General features: G+C 41.4%; 2 protein-coding genes across 4 annotated transcripts; both read right to left on the bottom strand.

Moving 5' to 3' along the window:
• Window positions 1–1741: 1741 nt before the first annotated feature.
• NDC1 (NDC1 transmembrane nucleoporin) lies at window positions 1742–16176 on the bottom strand. The gene is made up of 18 exons (XM_030278745.4): window positions 16025–16176; window positions 15640–15760; window positions 14624–14725; window positions 14261–14435; window positions 13652–13790; window positions 12137–12245; window positions 11208–11259; window positions 10569–10701; window positions 9484–9576; window positions 8162–8243; window positions 7165–7320; window positions 5871–6125; window positions 5633–5754; window positions 5391–5441; window positions 4875–4938; window positions 3929–4029; window positions 2820–2980; window positions 1742–1994 (listed from the first exon to the last, which is right to left on the bottom strand). Exons 1-18 carry the CDS (start codon window positions 16064–16066, stop codon window positions 1931–1933), a joined length of 2022 nt encoding a protein of 673 aa, XP_030134605.4. The 5' UTR covers window positions 16067–16176; the 3' UTR covers window positions 1742–1930.
• A 294-nt stretch (window positions 16177–16470) lies between these two features.
• On the bottom strand, window positions 16471–22128 carry YIPF1 (Yip1 domain family member 1). 3 transcript variants are annotated; one of them, NM_001245716.1, is given in 10 exon segments: window positions 16471–16815; window positions 17778–17872; window positions 18719–18901; window positions 19422–19588; window positions 19930–20046; window positions 20172–20259; window positions 20366–20446; window positions 21047–21210; window positions 21855–21927; window positions 22017–22058. In NM_001245716.1, coding segments are annotated over 8 exon segments (921 nt in total). In that variant the 5' UTR covers window positions 21886–21927; window positions 22017–22058; the 3' UTR covers window positions 16471–16815; window positions 17778–17782.
• Between the last annotated feature and the right edge of the window lie 822 nt (window positions 22129–22950).

The following is a 22950-nucleotide window of genomic DNA, read 5'->3' as shown; positions in this document are numbered from 1 at the left end:
AAAGCACACCCAACATGCACTTCATATTCTTGTACACTGTAATTCACAGGCATGAGATACTGTTAAAGATGCACTTTTAAGTTAAGGCTTAAAAAAAAAAAAAGTCTTCAGCTCTTTAAATACTGGAGCTCTTATAGAAACCACAAAAACAATCATCTTTTGAAAACTTTTCTGTCATAGGGAGAATGCCATGAATCACACACACATTAGCAGATATGTGCAAATCTCTGCTGCAACACAAGAACAGACCTCCACCACTTTGCCATCAAAAAGTCATCTACATTTTAAGCCTGTTGTTCAGAACTGTAACACTTAATTAGAACTTGCAGATTATGGCTGTGGGAATGTTGCAGAAAATACCACAGCAACAACAACAACAACAAAAAAAAAAAAAAAGAAAAAAAAGAAAACCTGCACCTGTTCAAAAGTGTGAAAAATTTATTGGAAACTTTCATCTGCAGTATTTGGGTTGCCAGTTACACCTGAGGTACCAGATAAAGCACCAGGTGCACATTGCAATGACAAAAAATATGCAAATTACATTATTCAATAAGTCCAACAGGCAAGAGGCTTCTACCTGTGGTAGAAGTCAAGCATGGGGAAACTTTAGCTTAACCTTTAAACATTGTGAAAGGCTATCTATCACCTGTGTTTTCTATGGGCCGTCTCAATGCAAAAAGAACAATATAATTATCATTTCCACTACGAAATCTAACATCTGCAGTGTCTGCATTACAAAAAAATTACCTCTCTGCACTGAAGAAAGCAATATGCAGTTCTCACTGGAGATTCAGGGGTTTCTCTTTTACCCAAGCCTTACAGACACCCTATTACTACACAGCCACATCACACCAACATAACTAACACCATGGCCAACCTCAAATCTTGGGCCCTCTATTAAAACAAAACAAAAAACAAACCAACAAAAAAAACACAACAAAAACCACAGGATTAACAGCACTGAAGGAAGATTATAGTTTAGTTTCCCCTTATCAAACTAAATTCATTTGCAAGACCATTTAGCTTACTGTTCTCATCTTCATACTCCACACATTTTCCAATATAGGTATCACAGTAACTGGAGTCTGTTTAAAAATTGAGTAATTAATTTTCAAATTATTTAGATAGGTTTTCAGATAAAAAGCTTTAAAAAAAGCAGTATTTTTCACCAGAATCTACCAATAATGTATAGCATTTTGAAAAATTTGGATGCGCTGCAAACATCCTTCCTACCCCCCAAACAGAAAGCTGTTGATCTAAACTTTAATTTCCAGTATCATTACTTGGTAGTTTTACTAAATGCAGTACCGTATCCTGTAAGTTTCTATATAGATCAGAACTTGGTTTGCTAAGTCACCTTAAAGATAAAATCTGAGCTGCTCACTTTCCAGGCAGTATTTGTGTGCTAATAATGTGCCTTTCTGCACACCCATTTTACTCTGAAGGAGTATTTCCAGCTTACAGAGGAGCAGCATATTTTATTCTTGAGCATATCTGTTTCCTACACTTAAACTACACTCTTGATCTAAAAGTGTTATCAACTAAATTTATGAAGCACTTAAGCACTAAGTGATTCTCTCCTCAGCCCCTTAACAGAAGAGAGTAGGGAAAGAACACAGTGTGAAAAACAATGAAAGATCTGAGTATCAAAATAACTCTGGCAATCTTAAATGTCATAGTCTTACCTAGGAAGAAGAACTGGCACTTTCTCATTTCTAAGTGATATTAAAAGAAGGCAAGATGAATTTTACAAGTTTTATTATACAAAAAATGATCCAAACCCATAGGAACTCTTCTACAGTTCTAAAAGTTTTGTTCTGCAACTTATACTTCCATATGCTTTTCCAAAAAGCCAAGGTATAAAGCCTCATTAGTCCCACTTTCTTCTTAGCAATAGTCTTGAAAAAACCAACCGTAGCTGCATCAAAATTTATTCTTTGTAGTCCAGGAATTGTTGAAGTCTTTTCTTATGTTCTGTAGACACTTGTACAGCACTAGAAACAAATGCAGAATATTTTACATTAGAAGTAATACAGCACAAAAATAAAGTCTCATGCCAAAACTGAGTGTACATTGAAATCAATTACACTGAAGCTAAATTTTATGAAAAAACATCAATGTTCCAAGACAAAGAAGTATATTAACCCCTGAAACTGTCAATTATTATTCTCAACATCAGGAAACCTTGCCCATTTCCTTACCTCTAAACAGCAACTGATTAACTTGCAAGGATGATTTAGGTAAGAAAGAATCTCCTAAAATGATCTCTTCTGTATATTCAGCACTTCGAAACAGAGGGACATTTCATCCCCAGAGGGAGAGATGGGCAGATACTACAAGGAAGTTTCAGCCCCACATATTCTAAAGCCAAGTATGGAAGTTTGCCTGCTGGGAGAGTGGCTGAGGAAGAGCTGTTGGACAACCAGGCAGCAATGGAATTTCATTATTTGGACCCTTCATAGGATTTTCTCTCTGCAGAACAATTGCCTCTATTTGATTTATTTTCTTTTCAGCAGCTCAGATTTATTAAACAAGTGGTATTCATGAACTGCTTCTAAGGAGTTCATGAAAAGTCACTAAGAAAAATTGCCCAAAAATCTATGAATAATAAATTTTGAAGGGGGACCATATATCTACACAGGAACTTTTTAAGGTTCCACAAATCAAAAAATACTAAAATACCATGTTATAATAATGACCAGAAGGGATTTTTTTCCCTAAACTTTGCTTTTCACAGGTCCTACAAATTAATAACGTTAATTAAACTAAATTTAACTAAATTCAACTGCTTAAGGAAGCAAATGTGAGGAAGCTCTTACTTCAAGTGTTCTCCAAAGACAGTAGTTATCCGGTACAGGGCTGTTTTCAGAGATGCTCTAAGTGCAAATCGTAGTGTTTTATAGGATGTGTCCACCAGACTCCCTGAAACCCGGGGAGGTTTGCTAGAAACATGTGGCAGTTTGAAATGTCTGTCTACTACCTGATTGAGAAAAACAAACAGATTCCTGTCATCTGTTCAATCATTTAATAATGTAACTAATGACGTTTGTGTCAAATAAAGCAAAAACAAAGTGCAAGTCCGGAAATTCCACCAAGACACACAAAAATGTTTTGGAGACTGAGCATTTCCCAGTCACCAACAGTAACACAGAATGAAGTTCTGTGAAATAAGATTCTCTGTTACTGAGTCTTAAGCTAAGAACATCACATGTTGCAGAAGAAACACAATTCTGTCCTGTATTATGACTTGTTTCTTTCACAAACAAGGGCATTGGCTTTTTTCCCCCCCTGGTGCCTGTTGTTGGAATAGATGACTTACACTGAAGAACTTTAATAACCTCTAAATTCTTTCCAAGAACCTCCATGAGGGCAGTGTAAAATGGTTATGTTAACAGGACACGGATAGCCTTGGAAATAAATCTGGATTTTTTTTAAAACACACATTACACAAGCATCAGTAATTTGAGATTACTGTCTTACTATTAGCAGAGACACAGATTTTATCTCTTGAGATTTGCAATGTCTCCAAGTGCTCCATGTTGCACCAGGAATTGTGTGCAACCAGATAAAGATTAAGTTCTAGCTCTGCAAAAGATATTGCATTAGAATTGCTGTATCCCTGAAATAAACTCTTCAACTGAGCACACAGCAGCATTTCTTTAAAATTAAACATTCCATATTTTCTCCTTCCACATTTAAAAAAACCAACAGGGTTTTTTTTGTTTGTTTGTTTGGTTGGTTTTTTTTATTCAGCTGTTTCATAGTATACATAGTGGCAACCAGCTGTTTTGGTTAGGTTAACTACAGAAGAGCTGTAGTTAAGAACTTCAATGTTATGACTAGTCAGCAAGGTTATTATGTAAAATCAACAAGATTCTTTCTCCTCTCCTAAACTTGCCTTATAGCAAGGAAAAGTTAACAGTTTTACCTCCTGAAGAGTCAGTAATGTGTTCAGGATAGCTGGCAGTGTAGTTTGGACAACTCCAAACTGGTCTTCAGTGAAGGAGGCTGCTACCAAGTGAGACAGGCCTTTAAAAAAACAGGAATTTGTTGTAACTAATGTTTCAAAAGGTGAGAATTCACTATCAAAGATCATGGTGTTGCCTGAAGATTCCACTAGTGTGCTGGAATACCCCAGGACTTGCTGCTGCCAGCTGAAAGTCACCTCAGCTCTGGCTCAAGGACCAAACCACTCACTGGTTTGACAGGTGCACAATAGCTTGAGGTTGGTAAAGTCAGAGAGATTATATAAAAATTATGTGTGATTCCCATCTCCAGACTCTATATATCCCAAGCCATCACCTTCAATCTGACACAGCATGGCATATCTGCCCATAAAACACATCAGCAAGGAAACTGATTGACTTTGCACAGTCAAATGTAATAGAAGATTCTATCAATATCAGTATTTACTCATGACTTTGAAAGAAAAAGTAAAAATCCAAAATGTAATTTCATATTGTCATTGTTCTTCCAATTCTCTGCAAACCATCTTTTTATTTGCTCAGTTATTATCTGAATGCCTCCCTCAGCTCTCTGATAAACAGAGGAAGACCCAGAGCCTTTAGTCAGAAAAGCTGTTATAAAAAGGCACCATAAATCTGTCACTACAAAAAATGCAAAAATGATACATGAGTTCACATGAGAGAGAAGCACCAGAAATCAAGTTTCGGAATCTGTACAGAACGTAAAATAAGAGATCTCACATGGGATCTCAAAACTAACAAGTGAATTTGACTTTAGTCATGTTGGTGTCTGAAATGCAGTTGTGTTTTTGTCAAAAGCATTTCAAAGATTTTTACTGTTACATTTATAAAGCACAGAGCCCAGAGAGTTTTCCATGAACCAGAGTGGATCACCTGGAAACCACTTACCTTCCAAAGCCCAGATGTGCATTTGGGCATCACAGAAGACAGCCTGGATGGAGGCTTCTGGGTGCTGAGAAAGAAACCAAAGTGTTGTGAGTGCAACAACATTATTTATATTATTGCAACAACATTATTTATAAATAATATTGCCAAGCTTCCAGCTTTCAGAACAGACCTGCAAGGCCAACAGATCCTGAGTAATAGCCAGAAAATCTGATCTAAAGAAGTAAAATTCTTTTTGGACAGGACCTGCCCACAATGCTACAGCTGTAATTGTGAGAAAAAAAAGGGGGGGAAAGGATATATACCAGCTAGTTTTAAAGGGCTAAGAATGTCTTAAGTAAAATGCAGTTTCTAACCAGATGAGTTTAAAAAAGCATTGTTATTCTTATTTTCTGTCAGTATGGGACAATCCTGCTGTGAAACCTACAGCAAGCAAGAAGCTGTACTTATGGAAAGCTTTAGATGAAAATACAGGTTTTAAAGCCATTACCTGTGTCTCAAGCACAGGACCACCCTTACCTTGCTGAAGAAATACATTATCAACGCCCGTTTCAACAGGAAGTTTTTTATCTGAAAAGAAACAAAGATTAAACATATCATCTGCATTTGTTTAAGGCATGCACAGTTGGCCCTTCTCAACCCTACCCCCTTCACACAGTATAAAGGCATTAGGAGTGGAGGGAAGGATTTGTGGTATATAAGCTAAGTAGAGAAGGAAGTATTAATTCCATAAAGGGGAATGCACTGCAATTTTACTCCACCTGTTCTTGCTTGTTCTGAAGCCATGTGTAAAAAATAAATCTTGGCTGCACTGCCTCACTGCCAGTTCTTGCAGCAGAGGGCATTGGGGAGGATTCATGATGGGAACCATTCATTTGCTGATCTGCAAAAAAAAAAAAAATACAGTATCTCCAGAAAAACTGATTACTGTCACTTTTATCCTCACAATACTCTCCACTGACAAGGCTACTACACTTATGGCTGTGGAAGAATCTCTACCTGAAACCGACGTCCACAGCTTTGGTCCCCTTCTCATGACATGGGGACTTTGGACTGCTCCATGCCAAGGAGACTTTATATCCACAACTCCCATCTTGTAACTTAAAGCAGGAGAGCTGAAAGGTGAACCAACATCAGAGCCAGGAGATGCCTTCACAGGCATCAGGGATGGCTTAACCAGTGGAGACATGGAGGGTCTGAGGACAATGTTGGACCTCTGTGACTGGAAGGACACGTCTTCTATCCCAACAGCTCCTAGTGACAAAGAACACACTGTATGAAGACAACAGGCTGGCACAACGACACAGGAGATGGGTTTGTTATCTGACTGCAATTTTAACAACTTCTGTATCAGAGCCATTGTGAAAGGACATGGTTAGCACTCTGGTCTTGCAAAGAAGTACACATCAATTCAAGCATGGAGCATTTTCAAAGTTCATCAACTTAAAAACAGCAAGTGATGAGGAAATAAATATAAAATATAAATATATCTTGTGGATTTATTTATTTTACTCCTCCTAGCCAACATTACAACACCCTGCTATATATGTACATAAAGCGGGCTCTTTGTAGTAAGTACTAGAAAAAAGGCTGTCCATAGAAGAATGAAAAGTCATTCTGATTGGCATGTAGGAAAAGGCAGGTCTGTCTCCAAATCCAAGGATCAGCAGCACAAGGAGAAATTCAGCTGTGACACTCCAACAGTGCCTGCTGTTTCCAGGGCACTGCCTGCTGAGGGATTCCATTACCTAGCAGCCTCGTGCTAACACAGCTGTGCTGCCAGGAATGATGCCCAAGTCTGGCATGTAAAACACTCACAATGCCTGGAGGCTGCTCACAGCTCAGGAGTCAGACTGGGCTTTCCTCACTCTACAGTGATATTAGTGAATCACACAAACAGAACCTAATTTTGCCATCTTAAACTTATCATAAGAGCAGTTATGCAAATTACGGAGCATCTCTTGGCAAGACCTAAATTCTCCCTGTGCTCTGTTGAACCACTTACTGAAACTGTGATAATCAGACTTTTTTTATTCATGCAAATATGGAAAAAATATGGTATTGAACATAATATCATGTGAGTAAACAAACTGAGTAAACATGATAATTGCAAGTTTTCTAGCTATTTTGGGATTACTTCAACACAAATACCTAAGATTAACTGGGGGAGGATCTCTTTTGTCTGTATTTATTTGCAGATACCCTCCATTTTCCTCATAAAATTTAATTGAGACTAAGGTATCTGTTGCTACCTTCATGCTTTACAAACCTTTATGAGCACTTCCTCACATACCTGGAGTCTGTGGAGGTACTTTCAGCTCTCCCACTGGTGGCTTTGCTCTCCCATTTGCTGCTGCTGCTTCCTGCTGTGCAATCAGCCTCTGGGTCAGGTCACTGAGGAGACTCAAACACTCCCGGGATATCGCAGTCCAGTTGTGTGGGTGCCCCCCTGGCAGGGCACACAAAGAGCAGGGTTTAACCCAGCTGCTCCTCCCTGGATCCCTCTGACAGTGCCCATGTGCTCTCTGGAGCTTCACTGTCACAGTGCCACTCAGCTTCTAAAAAGCCACAGGGCATTTCCACTGTGACAGCTTGTTTGTACTGAGAGGAAGATGAAAACATGGACAGATTCAATGGATAACTCTAAAAAGACTTCAGTAAAACCTGCTAAGCAAGCAGGCAACACAGGCAGTTCAGCCTATCAGATCTTAAATCACTGAACAGCTAAAATGAACAAATACCAGTGGTGATGTCAACACAGTTTTGAAGCAGTACAAACACTAGAATTCCAGATAAGGTGCTACAAAAAGTTCCTGAAGGCTTCTGAGCAGTTTTAATTGACCTCCTCTGCCATATCTGAGTACAGCAAAAAAAGGACTGTGCACTAACTGAAGTTACAGGCAGTGTTTGCTCTCACAGCTGCAGTGGTGACTCGGTTATTTGTACCTGATTTCCCCTCACTCACACATCAACATTCAGCTTCCATACACATCTGTTAGGTTATCCAGTCTGGACTGTCTGACTGGTGGGATGAAGCGGGCCCTGCTTTCAAAATGCTAAACCTGTGTTCCCTCCTGGCTGTCATTTAAACCAAGCAGACACCACAACTGGTTGAGTTTAGCGGGTGAAACAATATGAATATAAATAATTAAGCAGTCTTTTGGAAAAAGCACCACAGGGAAGAGGCTCCTGGCTTATGCAGCATACCTTACAACATTACATAATTTCCAAGAGTGTTTGACTAATGATTTAGAAAAAAGGAATCAACACAAAATAATTTTTATAATTACCTGGCTGACTAAGGCTAAAGACTTCCTGACGTCTAACAGGAGAATACTGGGAAAGTAACATCAAGTCTTGTAAGGCTAAAAACTGAAAAGGAAGGAAAATGTTTTAATGCATGCAAAATCCAATGTATCTGCTAAAAAAAATATGTAGTTATCCATACAAAATCAATCCCTACCAAAGAATGAGTTCACACTGGCTAAAACCAGTCATGTAACACAAAGAGAAGGGAGGCAAATCCCCAAAACCACCCTGGATGGGACTGCAGAGCTATTAGGAGCTTTAGTGATATGTCAATTCTCAGGAATTCAAGATGATCTAACTCTTGTTTAATTCAAATAGCTCAGGCAGAAAGATATTAAAAAGTCTAAGTAAATAACTATCTGGTTTGCAAACCAGAACTCAGCTACAGTTTGAGGGTCAGTGCCTTATAGGACCAACCTACCAATGCTTTTTCTTGTGATTAAACAATTAATGTGCCAAACTAAAAATAACCAGATTTCTCACAATATTCAAAATCCCGTTATAAATTGGACATTTTAAAGACATCTGAGATCATGTATTAGATATCCTGTTCCTTTAACTGTTTGTACTCAACTCTTCCCCATCTATCCTCAGATAATGCAGCAAAGCTTAAAAATGTATTGCATCATATTATATCTCCAGCTTTATCAGAAATTTGTAAAATCAGTAAAGGTAGAATTTGCATGTGCAAGAGAATATTCTTATCTTTATTTACATAATACCTCTTAAATGAGGTCTCCAATTTCTAAGTGTTATAATCAGTAAGTCCTATTAATGTTTACCATAGACCAAAATTCCTCTTCTTTACTCACAGGTTTTAAGTAGCTTTTTACTATTGCCTTTTATAAAAAAGAAACCCAACTTCCAACCTAAGTATGGATATATTTTTAATTTCAAGAGAGAACATACATGTTAAAACCTCAAATATATGCTGCAGGGACAAGATGTTGAGAGTACAAAGGTTTGAGAAAACACCTGCTTATGTGACAAGACTCAAAGTTGAGTTACAAAAACTTGAATGCCACTAAGCTGCTGGTTTGCATGAGTACACATCATGACACTTCTGTTGCACACAGATCTTACCTGCAACTAAACCAATCTTCAGCTAACAATAACAGTGTGGTGAGCACCAGCAGATGTCACTACTAAACTAATTTTCATCATTCAATGCAACAGCCTGTGAGTGCTCTGAGGCAGCTTTTCAAGGAACTGACACCTCAGTGAACAGGAAGATGTGACTGGATGCCCTGAAAAACACCTTTTCAGCAGACCCCTCTCAGGGGAGAGGTAGGAGTTCAATTACCTTTATGAGGAGGGGAGGATTGCTGTTTAAGATTTTAGGCAGGCACTGGTCTGTCTCCTGAGCAAATGTTGGTTGAATGGGAAAATGATGACTCTAAATACAAACATCAAAACTTATGTTATACAGAGGAAAGCACAAGAAAATCTTATGAAAGACCAGCAAACTGGTCTGGAATTTCTAACATAGAAACAAAAAGAGCTTAGTCTTTCATTTAAAATTGAGAAATCCTAGACAATCCAGCTATCTTTATCTTCAAATAAATGTGCTCATGTGGGCTAACCTCACAATTTCTTTCCTGACTTTTCAGTTAACACATGCAAATATTTAAAAGCAACTTTGGAAGTTTTTTAGACGTTTTAAGAAAAACAAAACTGTGTGGATAAACAAATCTTTTTTCATCAGCCAAAAGGGCAAAGTCCATTTTATATTTCCACAGATGGATGATTTCTTTTGTCTTCCACAATTTTATAAGCAATATAGTAATTAGAGATGTTGACAAGATGTTCACTGGTGCTTGTTATTATCCTTTGAGACAGGCTGCTCACACCTCAGAGCTGTTGTCATGCTTGACTCATTGTTGATCTTTTCTCAATGAAGTCACAACTACACCTTTCTAATTAAAGCTAATTAAACACCCCAACAGCACTGCATTTGCCATTTCATTCCATGAGTACTTTGTAGAATGAGTACTTTGCACCAACACATTGAGCCAGGATTTAAACATCACTTTTTTTTTTCTCTTTTATCAAGGGTCTCATAGTGTTTTAATTAACAGAAAATAAAAATCAAGTTAGATGAACAATTTTTTCCTCTCTAAGGAAATATCTGGAAACAAGCTGAGGAGTAAGAGGAGGAGGTTGCAGTAACAAAACATGAATTTTGTAAGGACCACAGGTCTTGCTATGAGAAGAAAGGGAAAGTCAGTTAATGCCAGCCCTCTCTTGACAATTCAGTTATCATGTACTAACTGTAGTGCAAATTCAAGAACTCACAATGAGTTATTTCCTACTAGAACTGCTTGTGAAATGCAAGAATTATCTGTGCCACACTGATGATGTAACTGGAGCACTGTCACAAGTACTGACCTCTGTGGCATAGATTTTGAAGAGCAGCCAAGCAATGTACCAGGTCATCAGAAGGAACACACCACTCAGCCAGGTATGGTAAAACAAGGAGAGATCCAATAAGCCACTCAGAGTGTCAAGAGGATGTAATTTACTGCAGGTAAAAAAACCAAGAGGATATAAGTATTTTACTATTCTTATTAAGAAAAATTAATGAAATCAAGGAAAATAAAAATGAATTAATAATGACTACAGTTTTAGCCAATTAAAGTATTAAGACTCCAGCTTCCCTATTTAAAAACAAACATCAGTCATAAAAAATAAGAATGTTCCCCCTCCCCCCAAAAAAAAAAAAACACCATAAAATCAGATAAATTCAGATAAAACTCATAGATGCAATCTGGAGTGTTTACCCTTTTTAATACTTTAGAAACTTACAGATAAGAAAATAAAAGGTGATTTCCAAACTACTATCTTAATGACAAGATGGTTTTTACAAGGGGATGCTGGTTCCTTTAAGGATTAATTTCAGAAATGGCCAGAGCTCCCCACATTCGTTGTGGGGAGGCAAAAACTGAGTCCTGCTGCCAAGCTGCACTTCCTCAGCAAAGGAACCTCTAAACAATATTGCAAGTTTCCAGCACAATGTCCTACACCCACCTGTCTGTATGAAGACCCATCGTGGTACATAGCCATACCTTTGGGATATAACCTAGGGGTTCAAAAAGAAACTCTGAAACAAATACAACACTACAAAACACATACACAGTCGGCCAAAAAAAGAAGAGAAAAATAGAATTCATGCAGAGACAAGAGAGACAAGAAGACCAGTGTCTTGTAACTCACATGGACAAGGACACAGTCTGCCTTTGGGGTTACTTTGTTTCAAGAAACACAAAAAAATAATGAACAAAGGGTTCAGGCTAGCACTGAGGAAGCACTCTCAGCTATACACTGAGAGATGTAGACCTCCTCTTTTATTGCTGCTTTTCAGCAGTGAGTTAATTGTGTTTCCTCACTAACAAAAGAGGGTTAATAGTAATTTAATATTAATTATCACTACAGCCCAGGCAGCAGCAAAGTGCTTTAAAAGACTTAATGGAATCTGATATAGAACCACCATACTTCTAATTTATCCCCTGATGTAAATAAAGGGATAATAATTCTTGCATATCTTGACATCATTTAGGAGGATAATTACAACCCTAACAAAGAATTCCTGATTTTTAAGTAAGTCCAGTGCAATCATGTTCATCAGCACAATTTTTTTTTTTTTCTTTACCACAGACCAGACTCCATTTTCATATGGGAGTGAGCCATCCTGCCTTGGTTTCCCCAGCTCCCTCCAAATAATATACAGGGCACTTGAGAGAAAAGCCAAAGTGCTAATCTTTGCCAAAAAAAAATGGGATGGTACAGCAACATTACACACAGTGAAGTCCTGTGCACTGCTGGAGTGCCAGGTTCAGCTCTGGGACTCCACATCTCCACTACCAGGCAATGGAAGGAGCAGTCCAAAGTCTCATGGATCAAAGTTTTCAAACACAGGAATTACAAATAAAAATACAGAGAATTTCAGGAACCCTTACCAAAAAAGTAATATGTGACACAGAAGTTTCTAACAAAATATAGTGATTCCACACAGCTGTGTTTTATCAGGAGAGGCAAAGATCTTCTGAAACGCAAATACTTGTATTGCTAAAAGCAAACAAAATAAATAGTTTAGTATTCCATATTCAGAACTAATCAATGAAACGGTTAATAAAAATAATACAACAAAAAAGGACAAGAAAGCCTGAAGTCTAGATAATTAAAAACTTAATTTAAGGTAATTCCAGGTGTTACACTTATTAATTATGCTCCCAATCTTCCCTAACATCTTATAATAATTTCTAGTTCTTATCCTGTTTCCTGCTTGTAGCAGTGAAAACGAAGAATGGGGTAGACTGACTCCATACACAAGGGAACAAAGCAAAATAACCCTGTCTGATGCAAAATAAAGGAAAAAGAAAAGGGCATATTTTATCTACTAGATTTCATTTACATTCTAAATGTTCAATTAAAATATAGGGAAAATTTAGACAAGCCTAAATTCCAGAGCGAGTAATCCTCCAAGCAGCCAAAAACAACATAACATTGATGCTTTCCTCCAAATAAATAAACTATGTATGTTTCCAAATGACAAATGAAAGCATGAAAATGAAACTATGCAAATGCAACCAAAGTGATTTAATTTTTATTTTACTAGCTTGCATTAGTAAAAAAAAAAAGGAAAAAGAGAAAAAAAAAAAGCCAAAAACAAACAGAAAACCCAAAGAAACAACTACAACAAAAAAGAGAATTAACAATATTGAAATAGATTTTAAAAATAATATTTTAACTACAGCACTGCCAAAATGCTGCTTGGTTTGCTGATGAACTGAATGGTCAGCATAATGCAGCACACATGTTCTCCACTAATACAACCAACCTTGGTTAAAGACATCTCTTGCCAAATTGGTTGGACTGTGTCAGTCTGGGAATCAGGAAGAGTTCATGGCTGCTGTGAGGCTGCAGCAACAGAAGTATTTTTAAAGAGATGCTTCACACTGGTACAGATTTCTGCAGGACTCCTCCAGAGGAATTAATGGAATTTCAGTTTCCATAGTGCTACACTATGGAATTAACACAAAAAGGCTTTGGATGTCGAGCTCTAAGCAAGATTTAATGTGCTATTTAGACTTGAAGTTGGTGGGTTTCTATTTTGTTTTGTTTTTTTTTTAATTGCCAAGATTTTCAGCTTTTAGGTGACTCTTGTTGTCAGTTCCTGAAATTGATACCTGGTTTGTGCACATTGTCTTTTTCCTGTAGTTCCACCTCAGCCAGCTTTTAACAGGCAGCAGAGAGCTGTAGTCTAAATGTGAAGAGTCATAGAATCCCAGTTTCTGTGTTCATTTAAAAGGAGCATTTAAAGAGCTGACATTTAAAGCTGGGTGTACACTTCATCTATCAGTGACAGCAGCTGCACACGGGCAGCTCCTGCTGCCATACTCAAATTATCTAGGCTTTATTAATCACTGTTTCACTTATACATGTCTTTCTACAAAGATGCTTAAACCTCTTACCTGTATGATTGGAAATGGCAAATAATTCATGTTGTTAATAAGAAAGAAAAGGCTGTAGCTGTATCCCAAGAAAGCTCCAGAAAGTATAAAGAAGAGGTGATGCTCATTTAGGCACATCTGAGGAACAGCATCTTCTAGGCTAAAATAGAAAACTTAGAATCAATTCTGAGTTCAAAACAAAAAGCTGTTCAAGCCTTAGGAAACTCAAATCAGAAGTTTGGTTTTTCTTTCCTGATCAGTACATCTGATGATATCTCAGCAAGTTGTTTGCTAAAGTAGGAATCCCACCACCAGTTTTTGTAATTTTTGCATGAAACATATGCCATTGACCACAAGGCCAGGACTTAGCTCAAGTGACAACCAACTTGTCATCAAGAAAGAAGAATCCATTAAGAATCCTGGAAATGTAGTTTTTCTGGTCCAGCTCTCTGTACATTGTAACATTTACAAAAGGGGGGCACTTTTTGTCCTTTAATAAAGAAAATCAATGTATAATTGCTGGGTTTTGAGAATACCCAAATTCTTGGGATTCTTTTTGAAAGAAATGATCAGTAAATACATTTTACAATAAAAGTTCTTTGTTTATCTTTCACACACACACACAATTACCTTTCTGAAGGTGTGCAGGGCACAGCAAGAAACTGGAATCTCCCTTTTGTCATGACTGTAGCACACCAAGCAACCAGCATTCCCATGACAGCATGAACAAAGGAATGGATGAGTTGCTGAGGGTGAATAATCTTTCCTATCAGTGCTAATCGAGAGCATGCTATCGATGGCACAACTGTAAATAAAAGCAGAAAAATAATTTTCACTTCTTACTAATAAAACCTTTCATTAAAATAAAAAAGAGAAAAAACCCCACCACTGTCACTAAAGAACTTTTCACAGTCAGGATCAGTCACTAAATAATAAATTATCATCCTATTTAATTTAGGTATCAAAGACAGTTCAACAATGTACACAACCCACCTGCATAAAATTCAACGTTGAAGATGCTTATTATTATTATCACCACAGACATCAGGAAGATACAAAAGATGACATAAGAAGTATACAAATCATTGAAAGAATCTGAAAAATAAAAACATTATTGTTCAGAAAATTGCAGTAACACAGCAGCAACAGAGTAACAGAAAATAGCACTTAAGCAATGGAAAATATTCCAGTGAATGCTTAAAGGGGAGTAATGGTCAGTGGACTTTCTAATCCCACATGAAGTCTGCCCAGCTACACAAAATTTCTGCACAAAAGCAAATTTAAACTTCATAGAAACTGTTTTACATCCTTATAACTAGTTTTCTTATAAGTGAACACTTTGAGTTTTGTTTAAAAAAAGCCCAAAACATTAAACTGTAGTTCAAATATCACATTTCCCTTCATTTAAGAAAAACTGCAGCCATGCAGTCACACCAAAAAGGGAAGAAATTTCGTACAGAGTGGTTCTTTTGGGCTTTTCTATTTTCAAGGAAGGAAGGAAGTCAATTCACTCTGCCTGGAGCAGCTCAGTGATCACAGGCATCAAGCTTCCAGCTAAGCATCTCTCAATTTTCATTGCAGGCACCCAGGGGAAGTTATTCTCACCATGCATATTGGCTGCTTCGGGAACTTCTCTTAGGATTCAGTGCACCATAGAGAAATGAAGCTGTTTATGTAAATAGCAGCTGCTCAGGGTGGAAGGAGAAGCGTGTACAAGGACACAGAGCAGACAACTAAAGCACTTAACCTGTTGTTTTTTAAATTCTGTGAGGAATAGACTCACATGAACTTGCAACACTAATTCCTACCTAGGGTGGACTGTGACTGCTGCCGCTGTAATGAAGAAACATTTCAAAGACCAAAAGCTATTCGAAATGCAAGGAGTATAACACGATGCCACCGTCAGTTCCCGTTATCTCGTACTGAACCCAAAACAACAGAGTGCAGAAAAAAACCCAGAAACACAAACACGTGAGAGCAAAACCAGCAAAACGCGGCCGGGCACCTACTGGAGATCCAGCGCAGCGGGTGGAACGGGTCGAGGCCGCTGAGCACGACGAAGGCCGCGGTGCAGAGGGGCAGCAGCAGCACGGACCAAGTCACGGCGGCGGCCACTCGCCAGCCCAGAACCTGCGGGGACACAGCGTGAGGGACCGGGACCCGGCAGCTGAGAGCCTGCACGGTGACAGTGGGACGGCAGCGGGACCCGCCAGCCCAGCGCCTGAGGGGCGCGCAGGGTGAGGGAACCGAGCTCACCGCCCCACAACCTGAGGGGAGACAGAGTGAGGGGACCGGGCACCGACACCATCCGCCAGCCCAGCGCCTGCGGGGAGACTGCGGGATAGAACCGGGATGGAAGCGGGAGTGGGGGGGATGTGCAGCCCGAGGACCGACCTGCCGGAGCAGCGCCCGCTGCCCGCCCACCGCCGCCTCCATGGCCGCGGCCCGGCCGCCCGTTCAAAGCCGCCGCCCAACGGCCCCGCGTGCCGGCCCCGCCGCACTTCCGCCGCGCGCCCCGCCGGCAGCCAATGGGAGGGCTCCCCGGGAGGGCGCGGGTGACGTCACTCGCCGCGGAAACTACAACTCCCGGCGTCCCCCGCGCGGCCATGGCGGCCTGAGGGGGCCTGGTGTCTCCTCCGTCTGAGGGGGCAGAATGCAGCCCGGGGTGGCGAGGAAAGGAAATGTCACATTAGTGCACATTACGTCCGTTTGTTTCCACTTTGAAAGCCTCGCTGGCGGCACGGGCCCACCTCAAGTGGGTCCAGTCCTGTCACAACACCAGGCCTTGGACCAAACCCTCCCCACAGAGCCTTAAGATGCTTTGTGCACAAAACGTCTCACATCGCCTTCAGAAGGCTTTATTCAGAGGCAAAACAGTGTGGCGAGCATAGAATTAAAGAAAAAAACAAATCCCCCCCCCCCCCCCCCCAAAAGCGAAAACAAAACATAAAATAATCCCAACCAAACAAAACAACCCTTTCTGTTCTATACTGGGATCAATGGTTCACTCTCCTCCTGGAACAAGCCAGTGGCCAGCACGGAGATGGAGATGTCCATATGTCCATGGGACATCACTGTCCGTCCTGCTGCAAAACACATCTTTGTCCTTGACGTTTCCAAGGTCTTCAGTGAAAAAATAATCTAAAATAAAACTACTGTCTAGATGGAGAAACTGGCGTGGTCATCTGAAAGAAACAAATAACTCCAGTAAATATTTCAGCTCCTCACCAGATGACACAACAAGACACATGTTTAAGTCTCAATACTAAAATCTATTACTGTCATATTGATTCTTATTAGGCATCTGGAATGAAAAAACTGGTTTTGCAGGAGGAAAAGACCCTAAAATTGATTTGCATAATTGGATTGTGAAATTTTTATGTGCCTTTCACTAGGCACATGTGGCTATTTTTTATATTATTTATTTTAAATCTAATATAGCTTCTATTCAGTAATATAGCTTCTATTCAGTAAATACCCTGATTTTCACAAACACACTTGTGGCTGGTGTACTTGGAGTGGCCTGGCCTTTACATGTCTATTGGCCTGTTCCACAGAATTATCCAACAGAATTCAAATATTATCTGCTGCTGGCAGCAGTCCTGGATGCCAGGAAGCAAATGCTCAATCCATCCCACAGAAGGAATGCAGTCCACAGGGATGGATGGCTCAGGCTCTGAGTCAGCCCGGCCCAGAGCCCACAAAGAAGTCCCCACACAGCCTGCTGCTCTGGAACACTGTCTCAAACATCAAGGGGGAAAAACCCAATCTGCTCTTTTTATTAAAAGGAGAGAAAAACTGGAGTGTAACAGTTTATTGCTCAAGTTTCACTTGTGCAGATTTAAAGAAATGCTTTGGGGTTTCTGTAAAGGAATGGCCTCTGGGATATAGTATATTATTAATTTAAATGTGAGTTTTCTTTGCCAAGAGCAAACCTCAAAGAAAATGTTCCTTCGAGTCTCTTCAGTTTTTACATCTGTACTTAAAACTTACAACTGAAACAAAGTTAATAAATGCTACTTATATATAAACCCCATTTAGCAAAATTTGTCTGTTAAATACCTTTCCATTCAACCACAGGGATGGGGAATAGTTTCAAGACATCTGTGATGACTGCAGAAAAAGGAAGTTTAGATAGGGTTCTCACCTTATTTACTGACTCTTTGTTATTACTGTTGTTCCATTGTGAGCAGGGATAATAGGTGCAGGAATATCCAGTTCAGGGGCATCAAAAAAGTATGCCTACATTATCAGAGAAAAAGAATTATTTAGAGAGAAACAAAGTGCTGCCTCATCCTAGCTCTTTCTTTCCATACCCATAAAACACAGGTACAACAAACACAGCACTGAAATGGCAAATTTGAATATTCTTCTATTTTTCTATGATTATAAATGGTCAGTTAAAATGATGCTCTGAACTGTACTTTAAAATTTAACTGTTAGCAGCCAAGGTCTTTGAAAAAGACCTGTACTGGAAAGGGCTGGATTGCAGATCCAGGGAGAGCTATGTTTTGCTGTCACCTCCCTGCACACTGAGCTGTGGGGAGCCAGATCCATCTACTCTGGAAGCTGAGGACTGGCTGACACCCTTCTACCCACTGCAATAAGAAAACAAATAATTTAAGTGTTCATTGTGTATTTCAGTGGCCTCAGGGTCTTCTGTTTTCTAACACTTACTGTGTATGAAAACATGTGCTAAAACTCCTAAGCACATTCTTTATATTGAACATTTAATCCTTCTAAAGGACTAAGCATAGTACTCATTGGAATGAAGTACAACTGGATTCTATAAAGATTGATACTTTGCTGATACTATGATGAATTCCAGGTAAATTCAAGACCATCCTGTGGAAGTTAGACTCAATGATCCTGATGGGCACCCTCCACCTTGGAGATATTCTATGACCCCATAATTTAATTTATTACCAGCACTGTCAGGGTCACACTGGCATCAATTTTTGCTGTGTGTAAAAGAACAGCAATTTTTACATTGGAGGTTTTCCAGTTACCAGCCAATCCCTCCTTCCCTGTCCCATAACATGCCACATGTCCTAGGAAATAAGAGATTAGGGAAAAGGAATGTCCCACCAAACATCCAACAGCCAGCAGGGCGTGCAGCAGCAGGATGGTGGCCACGGTGGCCACCGCGATCCTGCGGTTGTCGTCACGGACCGCGGGCCAGAAGGTCATCACCAGCACGGAGCCCGAGACACAGAGCGAGAACACCACCAGCACCCAGCGCACCACCTTCTGGGGGATGATCCACAGGATCTGGAAAAGGCAGGCAAAGGCTTGCAAAGAGGCTGTGTGTTCTGTGACACCGTCATCACTTCCATTTGTGCACAAATCAACTCACGCCTTCATCTGACACATCTCTTTTGGAGGATAGAGTAAGAGCGGTGAAGAGATTAACTCCCAGACACAAGAGTGAATCCCAAGTTTTGCCACTCCCTCCAAGGCCTGTCCCCAGCCAGGGAAACTTGTCCTTGCAGCTTGCAGTCCTGCACAGCTACCTGTTCCCTGGGGACACAAACATCCTGATTGCTGAGGCTGCCCCGGGCTGCCTGCCAGGCTCACCAGCAGCACCTTGCTCGGTGTTGCTGCCTCTGGGGAAATGATGTGTCCTGGGTTTTTCCAGCACCCACAAGACACCTTGACACTGACAAGCTTCAATAAAAAGAGCAAAAGATTCCCCCATCTCTAAAATTTCAACAAATATCAACAATATTATAAGAAACAGCAAAACTTCTCAGCAGGACTTGTGAGAGGGGCACTCTTTAGCCATACGTACCGCTGTGGGAATGTAAATGAAGAGGGAGTAGCCATATACACACACTATCTCCAGGAATGAGTAGGAGACAATGTTCATGACTTTACTGTTCCTCCACATCAGGAATCCCCAGAGAGCAAGGGGAACAAGCCAAGCATATGCATAAATCGTTGTAGCTGCTATGGACACTGAAAACACAACAAAGGGTTTAATGTTCTACTTTGAATCCTGCCAGAATCAAAGGTGTAGAAGCATTCAGCATGAAAACTAGAAAGCTGCCTGGGAAGATACTTCCCAAAGATGAAGTTTGAATTATTAATAAACTGAAAACTTTGAATTTGTATCTAGTTTACACCCAGTACTTCAGACTTCACAGGTCTAAAAATTTAAACTGTAATCAATCAAAAGACTTGGGCTAAATCAGAGCCATGACCTGGTTTTATATTACCTCATTTGCCCATTAAAAAAAAAAAAAGACCAAAAAAACCCCAAACAACCAAAAAAGCCCCACAAATGACTACTTACAAACCTTTTCTGAACTCAGGCACATAGCGGTACGTTGGTTTGCCCAGATGGATGAAAAAATTTGAGAGATTGCCACTAACAGCAATGGTGAATACAAGTGTAGCACATATCCAAAATGGACCTTAAAAGGAAACAAAAATCAATAGCACCTCCTCTGCTCTCTTGCTTTCTCAGGCCAGCAAGTGAAAGGTAATACGGACACAAAATACTTAGCACAGAAAATAACTTCTCCCACCTCACACCTACCATAAAGGTCGGGATTGCTGCGGATATACAGCCTTACAAAGTTCTTCCCAGGGACTGGGAACACTGACCCTTTGATTCTGTCCAGGACCTGTGAAACATAAGGATCTGTCTGACTGACAATGCAAGAAGGAAAACAACCTCAATGGATAAGGCATAATTCAGACAACAGTTCTCCTCTGGAGCAGAGTATTAACCTGGTATGTGTCCACATCAAAGAAGGTCTGGTAGTAATCAAAAGTCCAGAAAGGGGCACTTTTCTTCTGTCCTGCAAGCAGCTGGAGGAGGGGAAAGGCAACATGGAAAGTGTTACAAGAACACAATTTATACATTACTAGCTCATTTACACAGTAGTCACATGATTTTGGTACCCAAACTGAAAACAAACTTAACAGGGTAGTGCTTCCTATGGATTACGTAATGGTTTCCCTGTTCCACTCCAACAGCTGTAGACAGCCAGTCTCTTATCTCCCTGTAGGCACCACAGCCTGAGGTTGTAAAGAGCAGCCTGCTACTACCTGCTGCCACATCATCTGGAACACACAGAACATGACAAGGTCCTTCTGCTGTCAGAACCACAGAATGGCCTGTGACTGAAGGGACCTTAAAGATCATCTCGTTCCAGCCCCCTGCCATGGGCAGGGACACTTTCCACTATCCCAGGTTGCTCCAAGCCCCAGCCTGACCCACAGCTTCTCTGGGCAACCTGTGCCAGCACCTCACCACCCTCACAGGAGAGAATTTTTTCATAATATCCAATTTAAACCTCTTCTCTTTTAGTCTGAATCCATTCCCCTTGTCCTGTTCTCTACATGCTCTTGTAAGAAGTCCCTCTGAATCTTTCTCACAGCCCTCCACCATAGGGCTGAGAGCATTACCTCTGTTTTATCGGAGTCATCAGTGCCCAGTAACTCATCATCCTCCTCCCTCCCTGGCTCCTGCCGGTGGCTGTGCTGATTCTTGGGGATTTCGACTGGTTCATCAATGCTTATGGTGGTGGCATCAGGATTTGCTGCAAGCAAATTAGCTGCATCGTCAAATTCTGCAAATAAGTACATTACAAGACAGGCGATGATCAAGACACTAAAATTTTTGTTCTCATGGCTCAAATAAACACATAAAAACCCTGAGACAGAATAACCACTAGCTTAGTACGACCTGTTTCCTAAAGTCCAAACTAAGACAGATCAAGCTGAACATTTAGTCAATCAATAAGGTGTGAGTCCGCTTTTTCTGCCAATCCATCTGCAGGAAGTTACACTGGCACCACCGCAGCCTGCCAGCAGCCCCGAGCCGAGGGCCAGCAGGCCCTGCAAGGGGAAAAGGAAAGCCGCCTCACTAGAGAAACGGCTACTTTTAATATTCTCCAAAAGTCGACTTGAAATTCTTACTGAAGAATTAAGGAAGTCAGAAACCGGGGCCTTTTGCAGGTCACAGAGCGCTCTGCCCCTTTCCAGCTGTCACTTGGGTACCACAGAGGATTTCAGCCCACAATTTCCGTCAACACACGTTTTACCTCGCCAGCTGCACAGTTCCGCCTCAGAAGATTCAGGATACCTGACCCCACAAACAAAACTCCCGGCACGTTTTTACTCTGCGATCGCCCAAAAACGCTCCCAGAGCCTCCAGCGCCTGCCGGCTCCCCCGGCTGGGGCCCCGCGTCCGCACCTGCCACATCGCCTTTACCTTGGAATTTGAGCTCGTCCGCCGTCGCCATTCATCCGCCTGGGCGAGGATCAGCTCCCCGGGCTCGACCCTCCTGCAAGAGGACAGGGGCAGCGCTGGGACAGGTCCCCGCCCCGTGCCAGCGCTGCTGCGGCCGCGCCCCTCAGCCCGCCCGGCCCTCACCTCGGCACCGCTGCGGCCCCTCAGCCGCCGCTCCGCTCCCTTAAAGGCGCCGCGACCGCCGCGCCGCCGCAGCCAATCAGCGCCGCCGCTGGGCCCCTCTGCCCCTCCCATCGCTGGAGACGCGGCTGGCACCGACCAATCAGAGCCCGCGCGGCACTTCCGCGTCCGCGCCCGCCCGCCCCCTTAAAGGGCCCGCGGCAGCCCGAGCGCGGCGGCGGTGCCGTCTGTGGGTGATCAGGCGCTCGTATACCTGTTACAAACGTACATTGCGTGTTTTGGCAACTGAGAGTTTTAGCAGAGAAACATACAACGGTCTGCGTTGGAAGGGACATTAAAGCTCATCTAGTTTCATCTCCTTGCCATGGCAGGGACCCCTCCCACCAGAACGGGCTGGTCCCAGCCCCAGTGTCCAGCCCGGCCTTGGACACTCCCAGGGCTTGCCCACCCTCATAGGAGGGAATTTCTTCTCCGTACCTACTCTAAACTGCCCTCTCGGTTTGCAGCCGTGCCCCCTTGTCCAGTCACTGCCGGCCCTTGTCAATGGCCTCTCTCCATGTGTCTTGTCTCCCTTCAGGTGCTGGAAGGCCCCAGTTAAGTCACCACAAAGCCTTCTCCAGGCTGAACAATCCCAGTTCTCCCAGCATCCCTCTGATCTTGGTGGCTTCCTGAGGCCTTGCTCCAACAGATCCATGTCCTTCCTGTGCTGGAGACCAGCTGGATATTACATATACTTTTTTTTTTTTTAATCCTTCAGCCCCAAAATGCCAAACCCTGGAGTGCAGCAGAGCCCCAGAGCAGAAAGAACAGGACACTGTTTGCATCTGCATCACCCAAGGCCTCAAGCATCAGCACCTTTACTCTGGGATTCAGGGAGAACACCCTGATCCAGCTCCCCTCATTTGTACAGCACAGACCACATTTGTGGATAATCCTC

This window comes from Taeniopygia guttata, chromosome 8, assembly GCF_048771995.1.
Source record: "Taeniopygia guttata chromosome 8, bTaeGut7.mat, whole genome shotgun sequence".
Classification (NCBI taxonomy): domain Eukaryota; kingdom Metazoa; phylum Chordata; class Aves; order Passeriformes; family Estrildidae; genus Taeniopygia; species Taeniopygia guttata.
This window is presented reverse-complemented; position numbering and strand designations above follow the sequence as displayed.

Excerpts from the sequence above, each read along its gene's own strand:
- NDC1 (XM_030278745.4), bottom strand. The coding sequence starts at position 16,066 with ATGGAGGCGGCGGTGGGCGGGCAGCGGGCGCTGCTCCGGCAG. Across the intron at positions 12,246-13,651 it reads TGCCATTTCCAATCATACAG|CAATACAAGTATTTGCGTTT; the intron begins GTAAGAGGTTTA and ends GTTTGCTTTTAG. Across the intron at positions 7,321-8,161 it reads CTTTAGCCTTAGTCAGCCAG|GGGGGCACCCACACAACTGG; the intron begins GTAATTATAAAA and ends GTGCCCTGCCAG.
- YIPF1 (XM_030278500.4), bottom strand. The coding sequence starts at position 21,885 with ATGGCGACGGCGGACGAGCTCAAATTCCAAG. Across the intron at positions 20,447-21,046 it reads ATGACTCCGATAAAACAGAG|CTGCTTGCAGGACAGAAGAA; the intron begins GTAATGCTCTCA and ends CCCCTCCTCCAG. Across the intron at positions 20,260-20,365 it reads TTGATGTGGACACATACCAG|GTCCTGGACAGAATCAAAGG; the intron begins GTTAATACTCTG and ends TATGTTTCACAG.